Raw genomic sequence first — 14,973 nt, forward strand, 5'->3', positions numbered from 1 at the left:
TGGCTTGCAGCTGTAACTTCTCAAGAAGCTGGAGTTAGAAGAATGTAAAATGGATGGGCTCCTCTGTTGAGGAGCTCTCGGAGGGAGCTGGGGGCCACTCCCACTAAAAGTCACTGATCTTTATTGCTTTGCTAGGGCCTTATTTTGGATGGTAGTGGGGAGTTCAGTACACCTCGGAAAGGGGAGAGGAGTGGGGTTTTAGCCACTGTCTCCTTGTGTTGATGCCCAGCAGTGCCAGTGAAGAGCGGGTGCTGACAGGCAGCACTGTCTCCTCCTTGTAAGAGGAGACTGGAGTACTGTGCTCAGTTCTGGGTTCCTCAGTACCACACAGACAAGAAGCAACTAGAGAGGGTCCAGAGAGGGGTGACAAAGATGATTAGGGGCCTGGAACATCTCTCTTACGAAGAGAGAGTGTGGGAGCTGGGCCTGTTTAGTTTAGAGAAGACAAGACTGAGAAGTGATCTCGTTAATGCATATAAATATCTCAAAGGGGGGTGCCAAGAGGATTGTTCCAGACACTTTGTGGTGCTGCCCAGCAAGGGGATGAGGAGCAGCGGCCATAAACTAAAACGCAAGAAGTTCCACCTCAACAGGAGCAAGAACTCCTTCACCTTGAGGGTGGCAGAGCACCGGAACAGGCTGCCCAGGGAGGGCGGGGACTCTCCCTCTCTGGAGATATTAAAAACCCACCTGGACCGTTCCTGTGTCACCTGCTCGAGGTGACCCTGCCTTGGCAGGGGGGTTGGACTGGATGATCTCCAGAGGTCCCTTCCAGCCCTAACAATTCCGTGACAGCGCTGCAGGTGGAACGCCGACACAAAGCACGCCCTCACGCCTCCCAGGCAGAAGGGTGGTGGAGGCCGCTCGGGGGCGGCACCAGCCCCCACTCCCGGCGGGGCGGGGCCAGCCCTGGGCTGGGCTTCCCGAGGCGCTCGGCTGTGCCGGGAGCCGGCCCGCGTGCACGCCGGGATTTGCAGTCCTGCCTCCCTCCCCCAGTCAGGCGGCGGGGCCGCCTCTCTTCTTCCGGAAGCGGCGTTTGTTGACTTCCTCGAAGGCGGCGGGGGCGGCGCCGAGCGCCGGGAATTCCCCGCAGTGGCGGAGGGTGAGACCGCGGCCGGGCCGGCGGGGCGGGGGGCGATGGGCGCCCGAGGGGCCCCGAGCGGACACCGCGACGGGCGGCGCTGCCTCCCCGCCGAGCCGAGCGCCCGCCGCTGACCCGTCCGGCCCGGCCGGGCCTGGAGAGGTGGGTCCTGGTGCGGGGCGGGGAGCGGCGAGGCTGCCGGGGCACGGCGGCTGTGGGCGGCCCCGGCGGGCTGGGGAGCTTCGTGCACGCTAGAATAGGGGCGGTTCTGGCCGGTCTTTAGTTTCTCTTTCTAAAATAGAGTCGTCCTCGTAGAATCACGGAATTGTTAGGGTTGGAAGGGACCTCTGGAGATCATCCAGGCCAACCCCCTCTGCCAAAGCAGGGTCACCTCGAGCAGGTGACACAGGAACGCGTCCAGGTGGGTTTTAAACGCCTACAGAGAGGGAGAATCCACGCCTTCCCTGGGCAACCTGTTCCCGTGCTCTGCCGCCCTCAGTGTAAAGAAGTTGTTCCTGCTGTTGAGGTGGAAATTCTCTTGTGTTCAGAAGGAGTAGGGTATCGATCTTGTGCCGTGCCCGTGCCCTTCTTACCAGTGACACTTGGCCGGTATAAGAGGGTTATCCTGCTGGGGGACCGGGAGCGTAGTTTAAAGGTACCACTAACAAGCTGGGAGTGGTCTTTGTATAGGCAATAGAACTAATTAGAAAGGTTTATCTAATCAAGCTGAAAAACTGTGTGAGTTCTTGGAGCTGCAAGCTTGTGTGTTGGTATAGGGGGAATCTGGCAAACAAAATGAACAAATTGGTTGAAGGTGTTGAAACAGAAGCATGATGGAATACTGGAGCAGACAGGAATACAGGTGCTGCAGGCTGTGGTGCTTTAGAAGAAGGGAGCACAGACTAGCGCTGAGGTGGTCTTATATGCTTCAACTTTTAAGAAATTACAGCTTTAAATCTTGGTGTTTCACCTGGTAGGGAAAATACCCTTATCTACTTAAAGAAATCAACGCCCAACAACTTAGAAGTGAGAGTGTGTGTGTCAGCTGTTTCAGTGAGTGGTTTTAGGAGCTTTTTGTTTCTAAAGGAATCCCTTAATTTCCTCACTGTCTTACATTGTATGTATGCAGTAAAATCAGTGTGCTGGAAGCCAGCTCTGGAAAAAGCAGAGTGAAGGGAAGATTATTGGTGTAACAGTAAAGTCTACTCTGGGCTCCAAAGATCAAACTTCTCTTCTGAGACAGAGTTTTCTGAGGAGTGTTGTTATAGACAATGGGAAACGTAATTTCCTGGATATTGGTGTATGATCAGATGTTACTGCTGTTAATAGTACCAGTTATCTGCTAGTACCTGTATCCTAGAATTTTGGGAGTTGTAGTAGAATTACTGTGGAAAGCAAAAGAATTCCAAGATTACTACTACTTTTTGTTCTTTGAATAATTGATATTTTATAACAGGACTTGCGTTAGAAACATTAGATGATCGCGCTAAAACTTAAGTATACGACTCTTGCCCCAAGTTCTAAGCGCAATTTTTTATCTAAACTCTAAAGTGAGAAGGCAGAAAACACTGGTTGAGTAAACTTTAGATCAGATTATATGGAGGTTTTAGCCACCTCATCCCCCCCAACTTTACATCTTTACTAAAACTACTTATTCTTAGAACCTTGTATGCTACATTTACAGTTCAGAAAAATATAAGGTGACATTTGCTAGAGTACTAGCTAGGTTATGTTTTACAAATAAAATTAAATGATAAGGAGTTCTTTAAAAGAGCAAAGAGGATGAAGTGACACCTTTGTACAGCAAAAGTGGGTAATAAATTAGAGATAATCTTAAGATTGCATAAATTTCAGCAAATATTCTAATTTGGTTTTCATTAAGTCTCTGTTTTCTATATGGCAGTTCAAAAGTAGGGAAAGTGTGAAAATTATTGGTCAAATACATGAACAAACTGTATTTAGTTTACTCAGGGTGGAGAAGTAGAATAATTTAATCTGACAACACTGGAAAACCTGTGCATGGAGTTGCAAATCCGGTAACAGTTGTTCATATGATATAAATAGATGTGTTGAATTGGAGATTGTGCATTATGTCTGTAAAATATTAAATGTAGGATGCCTGCTAGGAAAGTGGAAACTCCCTTGGAAAAAGTGCAGACCTGTCACTGCACATGCTATCTGTATCTGACTTCTTTAGAATAGATTTTGAAGAAAATAAGCAAAAAGGTTGAAGAAAACAGGATAAAATGCAATGTGGGTTTATCTTTTGATAAATGTTTTGATTCTTTCACAGGGATTTTTTTTTTTTAAACAGAGGAAATCTAGATAGATAGTCCATATTGAATAAAAGAGTTACAGTGATAATGAGATCAAGTTTGTTAAGATGGTGATGACAGGATTAACACAAGGGTCAGGCTAGGAGCTAGCTTGCTACATCATGTGTGTCTCCTTTATGCACAGGTCACTTTGCAATCAGTCTTATGGTTTTGCTGTATGTGTTTATACTATATTTGCATTAATTAACTTATTTACATGGTTACACAGGGTTTCTGTGTGGAGTTCTTAGCGTATGAAATCATAGATGCTACTAAAATTTGACAGGACATCTGGGGAGAAGAAATTAAGTTTGGGAAGGTAAGCAAGGCATAAGTAGCTTGAACGTTCGGTCATCCACTTAGGAGCTGCTAACAGGAAGTTGTGTTCAAATGACCAGGTTTGTCTGAAATAATGAGATATAAACCTGAACATAGAATTGTAGGACAACTCAAGTTGGAAAGGACCTGGGAAAATCATCTTGTCCACCTTCTGGTATAGAAGGGAGCCTAGATGAGATTATCTGGGACCCTGTCGTGTTGTGAAAACCTCCAGACGTTACATTGGTGAGTTGCAGGAGGTGACCAAGGGCCATCAGTGCAACTCAGTTTAACTTGCCTTTTAGTAGCTGTAACAGGTGTTTTCAGTTGAATTAAAAGTTAATGCACTTTATATAAGGCTTTCATAATGAACTTGTGAACTTACTGAATGTTAATTAATCTGGCAGTGTAACTGAGTGGGAAGAAACTTATGACTGGGAGGTAGGACCTACTGTTCAGTTTACAAAAGAAGATATGAAAAAAACAAACCCTCTTAGCTTTCATAAATAGTTGTTCTTTATAAACATTTTGAAATGGGAAGCAATGAACACCAAAAAAATGCCTAATGAAATAATATTCAGTGTTAGCATGAGAACATATGGGTTTTTCAGTAACCTTTGAATATACTTATATTTGGTGCTAGAAAGATTTAATAGCCAAGAGCTATCTTGTTCCTACTTGTGTTTCTTTGGCAGTACTGCTCCTGATTAGTTTCAACATTAAATGTAATAGTTTAATAAGCAGGATTATGTGATGCTGAGGGGATACTATTTCATTGACTCTAACTTTTGGGGTTTTTATTTCCCCCCTCTTCTTTTCAGGTAGTTGTCAGGGAAAGTGACAGCATCCTCAGGAAGGCAGATTGATTACATTACACTGAGGATGCATAAGGTTTGCAAATTAGTGATGGAGGCACTGGAGGATGAAACTGTTCAGAGAAAGTAAAATTTATCAAGCACTGTTGTCATAAGATGGGCTTTTTAGTGCTTTTCTAGTTCTTGTGAGAGTACATTAGTTATTGTAAAAAGCTTGAGACTGAAAAAATTGCCTGTTGTACCTAAGGAGATCTTGCTTGATTTTTCTGGCTTTCCCAGATGTTCATGATTAATGAACTACAGTGATCTGGCTTGTGAGCTTGGAGACAGTGACTTCTGTTTCCTGAAGGCAACGAAACTAAAGTGATTTGGAAGGTCTAGTTTAGCTGATGTGCTGACGTGTTTCTGAAAGAACACCAAGTATGCTGAGGCAGCAGGACTGTGCCCTTGTACGTATGGACTCTCAGGGAGTGCTTTGGGCCTGTGGACTTTGTCCCATATGAAAGGATGAACTGTGGCCAAAGTTAACAGCTACTGAGATGTGCGTGTAGAGATTTATTTATTTTTATTTAAAAATTGAGCAAGCATCTGTAAAAAGGGACATCTTTTTCTGTAGAACAGACTGTTCACCACTGAAATCAAAGAGAACCTAAGATTTCTGAAGGAGAGATGCAAAATGATAGATGCTTTAAGAGACTGGAAATCTTGCTTCTTTTAACGTCATGTGTCACGTGCTCCATGTGCTGTGTGGAGTTTTCGATGCTGGTTGCAGGAATTCTGTATTATTCCTTGCAGTGCTTGCTTTAAAAAGTGTCTTTTTAAAAAATAAAAAAAAAAAATCAGTACAACTTTTCTGAAATTAAGGTGAGGGCTGCAACATGCTCATTCAAGATTCCTGTGGTTCAAATGCCTTTCTTGAACTTAAAGTTTTATTTTTGTGCCTACTTGCATGTATGTGTATATACCCTTCTATGTAAGGCAAGGTAAATGAGTACAAAAATTATGCTCTTGTTATTAACAGCTGGAAATTGTTCATGCTACCATTATGGAGTCAAACTCCTTGACTCTGGAAGGTAAACGGTAAAGTGGTTCGGACTTCAAAAAACAGGAGAATAACCATCTTAAAATTATTTGCATTTGACTTTTGGAAATATTTTGAAAACAGTTCTGTTCTTTTTCAGATCAACAGATGGGGCAAAATGGGGATCTGCTCCATACTGGGAAAAATTTAATGTAATCCTGCTTTTACTATCTCTCCTTCTGATCCGAGAATAAGATTAGCATTTCAAACTACAGAGATCTGTTTGTGCAGTGGTCTGTTTGCTATTAGAGCTTCTGCATCCCATGTTCCTTCTATGTAGAATGTGTTTTATATTTAACTACCTCCCATGGTGTTAATGACTAGTATTTGTAAAGCTTTGTAAAGAGAAAAGCTATATTTCTGTCAAGCATTAGTAAGAAATGGGAAAACATTCTTTTTCCTCAAGGTATTTATTATATTAAATCAAAGATGTTCTATAACATATGTTGAGTATTAGTGAACAACAGAAGTGGTTTCTGTAAGCCCTTCTTTTCTTCACATTTTGTGAAAGAAAACTTAAGTGGTGCCACCTCTTCAAACTCATACTCTTAGAAAAAGGTAACATAATTACTCCTGCTAGAACTTATTACTCTGTCCTGTTAACACTGTTGGGGTCTTGTTGGTTTTTAAACATTAGTTATTTAATACAAACACTAGCACTGGTATTCATATAATGTATTTCTTTTTGGATGTGAAGATTAAAGTCCTTTGAAATAGACTTTCACATTCAGATCATTCTAAAAATAAGTATAAATGCAACATAATTATTACAGGCAAAGTCTTTAGCTAATGTGCTAAAGTAAAGGAAACAAAAAGTAAAGTATTAGGGAGACCTTTCTTATACTGGGATGTGTCATAAGTGGGATTTTAAAGCTTGCATTAAGTAGGCAGAGATGGACATCAGTTGTATTCAGAGACATTAACTTGTCAGTATCCTACTTCAAATATTTTAGTGGGAAATCTTTCACTTTTAACTAATCTGTCTAGTACAGATTATCTCATGAATTGCAACTCCAGAGAGGTCAGAATTCACTCAGGTGCTTCACGGTGACAGCTCTGGGACATTTGCATACAAGTGTGGCTTTGATTTGGAGAAACTGAGTAGTTTAAAACATAGTAGTAGTCTGTGGTTGGACTTGGTGAGCCATCCTGCAAGCCCTTCTGGCATCCTTCTGCCAGATTCGAGGAGCCGTAACTCCTGGTATAATCAAAGCACTTCTTTCATTGTTGTTTACAGTTCGTGGTTTTTTTAAATGATGTAATATAATACTGGATAATGTAAATTTATATTCCTGTCCTTCAGTAAAATGTCAGATTACAGCTGTAGTCAGGGATTTCTTACAGACGTAGCCCCATTTTGTATTATAAGGGTTTCTGTCTGTCGTGACAGCAAAAAAAAAGGAGATGACCTTTATAGTACTGATCTTAAACTGTTTAATGGCAGTTTGTTGTCAGTATGCAATATGTTAGTCAAAAATGTGTATATCAGTTTTTTCTGAAACTGGTATCTTGTGTGTAGAAATTTAGAAAAACATGTATTACAAAGCCCCTTTAAAGTATGTGGGGTTATATGCTTCCCTTCTAAATAGTGTCCAGTGCTGGCTTAGAAAGCAGCATCAGAAAACCTGAGTTGAATAATCCTGTAAACTAAATGAGATCTTTTGAGTAAAAAAATATTAAAGTAACTAGTTCTCTTAGCATGTGCAGGTTGTGTACTTGGATTTATAAAATCTTATTTCTGTAATCTAGTCTTAATTGGAGGGTCTTTGTCTCTTGAAAGCTGATAAAGGCAGTAAGTTTTAGTTAACAGAATGCAGAATAAATGTGGTCTCATCTTCTCATGTTGTCTTCTGTTTTCCCATATTGCCATCTCCTGGTGGAACTGATATGTGCAAGAAATAGGGAATGTATGATGCTCAAGTTAGGAGCTATAGGAAAGTGGGGGAATAAAGCTCTATTTATGTACAAGGTCACAAATCTGTTGCTTTCTTCAAGAGCTAATGATAAGCTGTGACACTTCTTTAATGGCGTTTGAGTCGAGTGTTCAGAGAAAAGGAGATGTGTTGCCTTGAGAGGGCAAGCTCTGAGGAATTTGATGAGATGGGTGACAAGACTTGCAGGGCCCTTAGTAAAATGGAGGAGGATAAGCTGGTATGTTATGTTCGCCTTAGAAGACAAAATGAGCAATTCCTTCAGTTAATGCAGTTTGAATGATGTAGTGCTTTTGGTCAAGGTCACCTTGGAGTGATACTGTTCTTACAATGAAAAGGAAGCAAATCTTTTTTTCAGGGCTTGTTCTGCTTAAATATGAGGCAGAACAGCAAGCAAGGGAAGCTTAGGCATCAAACAGTGTACAAGGCATCTGTTCGCCTCCTGAGCATAGCGATTAAAAGGACTCCAGTTTTGGTTTGTAGTTTTTCTGTCTTTTCTCACCGTCGCAACTCCATTGCTGTCTATTTAGTATAAATGAGCTGTCAGAGTTTTTTATCATGTTTCGAGCAAATGGCTCTGAGCAAATTGAGACAAATGTGATAACAGCACCATTGTTCAGCAGTAGCTGTACTACAGCTCTTCATAATGCTGCAGTCTGAAGCTTTCCACTGCTGCCGTGGTGAGAGAAGTTTGACCACAGAGAACAAGCTCCAGAGCAGTTGATCCCTTTATCTCTTAGTATCTAGAAACAAATGGAAGTCCAGTTTGAATTTAAATAGCAAATACACAGGAGAAGCAGCAATGGTGGCTGTGGGTTTTTCCTGCACTAATGGCTGCCTTTCCTGCAAAACTTCTGCTGATTGAGTCAGTTTGCTGTTGTAGTAAGTTTTCCTACAATACAAACTGTCTTCATTATGCTCAGTTCTTTCATTCCGGCATTTCTGTTGGTTCATTAGCAAATCATCAGGAACCTAAAGATTTGTTCAAGAGGGAAAAAATAAAATTAAAAGTCTGTTTTTCATAGAATTCACATCAGTAGTTTGTTGAAGGGCAGGGGGAGGGATGTTATCAGGCACCGGGTAGCATTTCTTATTATTGCATAGAGATGCAAGGAATCTTATGTTCATAACTAAATAAGAATGAGCGTGGTCCTTTTTTGGTTGGTTGGTTTTGAGTTTTGGAGGTTGGCTTGTTTTTAAATCAAACCCCAAAACTTGTAACTAATAACTAAGAAAAATGCCTTTAGGGGTTTTCCCTTAAGACCTGGTGCTCAGGAAAATATATAAATTTCTTTAAGGTGATATTTTCTATTGAATGTTTGCTGTGCCTAAGTAATGTATGTTGTAAAAAAACTTCAGTGTAATATTTACTTCGCATTTTTCATTCAGGTGGGTCTGCCTAGTATTTTAGGGTGACACTTTTTTTATGGTCGGACTGTTGTCAGTTTTTCCACTCATATTGAAGCAGGTCGTTTTACTGAGTATGTTTTCATTCTTACCATATCTGCAGTCAAAAATTACTGTAATCGTTGTTTGGAAGGAGGTTTCTACTGTGACAAGTAAAGAGTAGCTACTCATGCAGTCTTCTTGAAAGACAAATGCAAGTGTACCTTAAGATTCCATTTTAAAGTTTGGGAAAACTGTAGTATTTGCATTCAAAAATGAAGAAAGTTTGGCACTTGTGGTCAGGAGCCACCAGTAGTTAGTTGATTTGTTGCAACTATACTCTTTTACTGCTCATTGCCGGCTTGCAAAAACTCTGATACGATATTCCTTCGGAGTTCAGATAGTGGTACCAGCCAAATTCTAGGTTGGTGTTAAGCCTTAATAAAAATGAATTTGAGGGTTCATAAATCTGATATGTATTCAAAATATTTTTATCAAATAACAGTGAAACATGCTTCTTTTCTAACCAGCATATTTGTTATTGTAAAATGGATTTCAGATTTTTCTGCAAGATTAAGATACTTCATAATTATTCGATCTTGTCATACTTAGACAGAAACACCCTGCAGTATATTTTGGAAGGTTTTCAGACTCTTGATGAATTTGTCTTCATGAAAACTTTGATTTATATCTGTCTTTTTAACAGCTGTCATGGAGGAGTTGGTAGAGGATGACATCTGTATTTTGAACCATGAAAAAGCAGACAACTCTCACAAGAGAGACAGTGATATTCCTGTTTCATCGTATAGTGGAGATGAGTCTGTTGCCTCACACTTTGCACCTTGTCACTGCATATGAAGATATCAAGAACGACTAAAGGAGACAGAGAGGGAGAACTCCCTCTTAAAAAAAGCGTGAGAATTCTAGAAGAGAATGTTAAGAAAAAAGTTGATTTACCAGTTCTGGTAGCAGCTTCCTTTTTTGCTCCTTGCTGCATGGCACAGAGCAGATGGCTTCAGGATTTAAAATATTAACTTCAACTAGTTTCCTGTTAAAAGTCTTTGGTAATTGTCATTTATTTGTTGAAGTGAAATGCAGTTATTCCTATGCTCGTAGTCTAGTTGCATCATATCCGTGGGATTTTGATTCTTGGCTGGCGTATATATGATGCAATGCAAAACGCAGTAGTTTGATTCAGAAGGATGTTAGTTGCACTGGATTGTTACTGTAGTTTACCTACCTCTTTATGGTGTTTATTAACTTGAGCACATGTGACAGTATTGTTGAATAGTGAGGTGCAAAGCCTGTAAGTTGTCAGAATCCAGGAATTGTCTATCAAAAGACTCTTGGGCTCAGTGTACCTAAATATTAAGGAAAAATTGGTTGCTAAGACTATCTAGCTAGGTCTAACTAATTGCAGTCTCAAATCTGAAATACAAAGTTGTCATGCTTAACATAGATGTTGGCTGTCTATTCTTTGATGCAGTAATTCTAAAACATAAAGGAATCTTGTAATTTGTTTTATATGCAGTTTCTCATGCCCATAATCTAGTGAAGTTCATAAAAGCTAAAAATTGACCAGGACACAGGTTTTTCCTCTCCAAGTAATGAATGCTGTCATTAAACATATATCCATCGTTCAGTACTGAGTGTCTTTGTACTGCAGAAGTTCTTGACTTTGATAGATTGCTTTCTTATATGAGATGGGAAGATACATCCTAGTGTTAGAGATAAGACATTTTCTAGGAATTAGTCCTAAGTGTGTGCTACTGATTCTTGAAAGCTTTTTAAGTATGTGTTTTGTGGCATTAGAATACAGAGTCTGAGTCACATTTGGCACAACTTTGAAACACTTATTCAGGAATTCTTGGTGACTAGTTTGACAAGATTGACTTTCTGTCAAAAGGCAAAACTATCTCAGCATTTTCTTTATGTAAGGTCTGGGGGGTGATGGGAATAGGAATAGAGCTCTAGACTGAATATTCTCTCAACCATGCTGAGTGTAACATCTTTTATGTAGTTACTTAAAAGCACGATAAGCAAGACCTTGACAGTTTCTTTTGTCTTGAATCTTTGGTTTGGCTTAATTCTCTTGAAAAATGATACTTTGTTTTCCATGTCAATACCATAAAATGTTTCTGAGAGAGGAATATTGAAAAGGCCAAGGCTGTTTAAGTACTTTCAGACTTTGTCAATAGCTAATATCTCTATATGTTTAAAAATATATGGGGAGTTACCCCTTTTGAGTTTTCAATTTCGGAGTGTATGGAAACTTCCAGAAAGCTTATTAGCCTTTGTGTTCTATTTCAATGGCTTTATTAGGGGTAGGAAAATGTAAAGGACTAAATTTAAAAGGAGTAGAACACATACTTTGAGAGTTAATACAAAAGCAAGGGCAAAAGTTTCTTATCTTTATGGCTTGCTTCCCATACTTTTTTTGAGCAAGCACCTAAAGAGGAGATATTTAAGGCAGATACATGTGTCAACACTTTGGTTTTGTAGTTTTTTCTGTGTAGCTCTTTGATTTTTAAGAAATACGAACAATCTGTTGCAATATCTACAAGAGGTACACTACTAAACATGTTTAAAGGAAGTGTGCAGGATAACAGGATGAAAAAGAAAAATGCAATACTCAGTCAAACCAAGAATTTTGTATGTGAACAGATGTAATTTGATGTGAGACTTTGCTTCTTCCTGTCTTATTAAAATGCTGAATATATTTTAACTCTGCTCCCTGTTTTCTGGCAATCTAGTTGTGGTGCTTATTCTTCTTTACTTATCTCTTGCCAGAGCAGGCAATGAGGGAGTGGTGACCTGAAAGTTAATAGTTGTTTGTTAAATAATTCTGCTTTTGGCTTTTCTTACATAACTACGCCTGAAAAAATCTTTGTTTACATTATGAGTCATTAAAAACATATGTTTGGTTTCCTCTGAACTTTCTATATGTTGTGTATTTATGTGCTTAAAACTCATTTTTCAAAAAAGCAGTCTGTACATTTTCAGAGTCTGGAAAAAAGTATGATTAAGGGATTATCAGTGTGAGAGTAATCATGCTTTGTGAATGGTTTTTAAATACTCATAGCAGTCTAATGAAAAGTATCCTGCCCATGGCAGAGGGGTTGAACTAGATGAGCTTTTAAATGTCCCTTCCAACTGAAAGTATTCTGTGATTCTATAAACTAGCGAGCATTAAGTATGGTTAGAAATCGACAGAATTTGTAGACAGCCTTTGTTACACTTCTGTAAAAAACTTTGTTCTGTAACTTTGGTCCGTATCAATGTATTTGATTAATTTATTATCTAAACTAAAAAAAAAAAAAAAAAGCTGTCAGATTAGTATTGCCGGCTGTACTATTGCCTTTTTTAGATTGTGCAGTTCCAGCAAAACATACAAAACTTCTTATTTCTCATGTCTGTTAAACTTTTAGCTGCTTGGCTCCCGGCGGGAAGAGGAATGCAGTTCAGTTGGGCGTGAACAAGTAAATAAGGCATACCAAGCCTATCGAGAGGCCTGCATTGACAGAGATAACTTGAAAAGCAAGCTGGAAAAATGGTAATGATTTAAATGCATGGTTTAATAAGTACTTGCATAGTTAGTAAATTTTTACTGTAGTATGAATTTTAATTACTAAAGATATGTGGTTAGTTATATCACTCCTTTAGGGTTTTTAAGTACATTACAATACCTTATGTAGGAATAACAATTTCAAGTATCTCAATTTTATTACTGGGCTAGAACAGTGCTAAAAAAAGACCAAAGCGATATTTTTTTTGTTTTGTCTCTGTTTAAAAAAAATTGAATTGTCAGACATGATAGAAAAAAGCCTCACAAATGGTTTTCTGCTGTGTTCCCTCACCCCCTTTGTCCCCGAAAATAGGTGAAAGAAAGTGAGGAATCCTTGAAAACCTTGAACGAACAGTTGCAGTCTAAAGAAGTAGAACTGTTACAACTGAAAACTGAAGTGGAAACGCAACAAGGTGTGTATTTGGTTACTTCATCTTAGTGCATGCTGATGAGCCCTCGTGGTCATATCGTGGTCTTGGGGCATGAAGAGGTTTAACCCTATGTAGTGGCTGGGTAAAGAGGCATGTCTGGCAGTGAGGCACTTTGAGCTGGGGTTATTTTGTGAATGGTGACATGCATGTTAGATGGTTGTAGGTGAGGAGCTCCATGGTAAAGATCTGAGGCTGTTGTGTTCTACCATAGAGGATTTCATAATTCGAGAAATGGGCACAACCTGACAGTGTATAGGCTGTGTCATGTACATCTCTGGACTCCACCAGAGCAGGGTGGGAGCATACCTGTACGAGTACAAAGATTATTCCGTCAATACCACTTCCTCTGGTACCTGCAGAGGATCCAGTATATTCCTTTTTCTCACTGTTGGGATATATGACAGGTGCAAGAGGATGTTGTACAGCAATATAGCTACAGTTGACAACAGTCACTTAAAGGGCTGGGAGATGAGAAAAGATAGAAAGATGTTGGTTGTAGAGAGCCTGGTGAAAAGAGGAAGGAGAAACAAACAGTGTATCCTGGCAATTCCAAAAGTCCAAATCCAGCTTCTGTTACTGCAGTTGTAAAGAGGCCTGGGCACAATAGGTACATAAACACTATGGAAGAAAAGAAAATCTGTATTAATTTAGTTACAAGAAAAGAGAGCAAGAAAATGCCATCTGTGTAGGGATATGGACTGACTTCAGGGTCTGTACAAATGCAGTCATTTGAAAGGTGCTTGAGTTGGATTACTCTCCAAGAGGACCTCAAGCACTGCTTCAGTTGCACAGATTTTTAAACTAGAAGAACAACTGCATGTAGTGCTAGTATGACTCTTGAGGACCTCATGGTTTAAGGAGATGAGAAGTGCAGAGTTTATAAGGAGAGCTCTGACAATGTGATGATTTCAAGCCTTATTTAGAAATCAGTTTTACTAATAACTGGACTCTGAGCATCTTGTTCGAGTAAAAAATCAGTGTAGCTTAAGCTTGTTTAAACTGTTAAATATGGAAATAAGTGTACCATGTGGTTGAAGATTTGAGGGTTTTCTTCCTGTCATATTATTTTTTTTTCTTGCTCTCTGACTCGTGTTCTACCACTGATTTGATACTAGGATCATCTTAGGTGGCTTCTTACTGTGTAAATTGCTTTGGTCTAATAAGATTTATGTAACTTCTATACTTTCCCCTTTTGTTTTGATAGTATCTTTTGTTGTTCTGTTTGGAACTTCCTGATTAATCCTGGGGGAAACAATGGTAAATTATGTAATGATATAAATCTGAGGGGGAAAATACTTGTGTTTTTAAAACACATAAGAAGTATGCAGATTGGTCTATATATTATGTGTGTTTGCCATGAACTGATTTTTCTATTATCAGTGCCTTTTATGCTGGTACTTCCATGGTATGTAAAATCTCCAGCGTGTTCCTAGAAGTAGGGCTCCATGCTTTAAACTCAGAAAATAGACCACTTCTGTCCCAACAGCTTACTAGTGTTACTATTTCCTTGCTGTCATAAACTGCAATTCTTCAGAATATAATGTTTTTGTAGGGCATGGTCTGGTTGAACAGAGCTTTACATATGATTTACATTCCTTGAGGACTGAATGTGATTTTTTTTTTGCTTGTCTTCTTTACAGTGATGAAAAGTTTGAATTGTACTCAGGCCAACTGGGAATTAGAGAAGCTGAACTGTGACCTTAAAGTTCATAGTCTGGAACAGGATCTAGAAAAACTCAAGGAAGAGTGCAACAGTCTCAGGAAGGAGTTGCAAAAATCCAAGCAGAAGGTACCTTAATTTTTAAGGAATTTTTATAGTAATAGTTTGTTTTAAATCAATCAAATAAAGGGTTAACAAGATATAAAGTATATAATTGAGTGAAAGATGAACATCTTGGTAAAATTTACCTTCAATATTTTCTTGGACTGTCATGTTTCTTGGAAATAGGCTTCCAGTGAAATGGTCATGGCACCAAGCCTGTCCAAATTTAAGAAATCTCTGGGCAACACCCTTAATCATAAGGTTTAGTTTTAGGTAGTTCTGCAGTGA

The 14,973-nt window shown here is 39.3% G+C and overlaps 1 protein-coding gene across 1 annotated transcript in view; it reads left to right on the forward strand.

The window, feature by feature from the left end:
- Positions 1–1,135: 1,135 nt before the first annotated feature.
- Positions 1,136–14,973, forward strand: part of AZI2 (5-azacytidine induced 2) — a 29,754-nt gene continuing 15,916 nt past the window's right edge. Inside the window, 6 exon segments of the mRNA XM_032678122.1 lie at positions 1,136–1,243; positions 9,634–9,837; positions 9,840–9,862; positions 12,356–12,499; positions 12,806–12,905; positions 14,564–14,712. Of these exon segments, the coding sequence (XP_032534013.1) occupies positions 9,639–9,837; positions 9,840–9,862; positions 12,356–12,499; positions 12,806–12,905; positions 14,564–14,712 (615 nt within the window). The 5' untranslated portion in view covers positions 1,136–1,243; positions 9,634–9,638.

This window comes from Chiroxiphia lanceolata, chromosome 1 (assembly GCF_009829145.1).
Source record: "Chiroxiphia lanceolata isolate bChiLan1 chromosome 1, bChiLan1.pri, whole genome shotgun sequence".
NCBI lineage: Eukaryota > Metazoa > Chordata > Aves > Passeriformes > Pipridae > Chiroxiphia > Chiroxiphia lanceolata.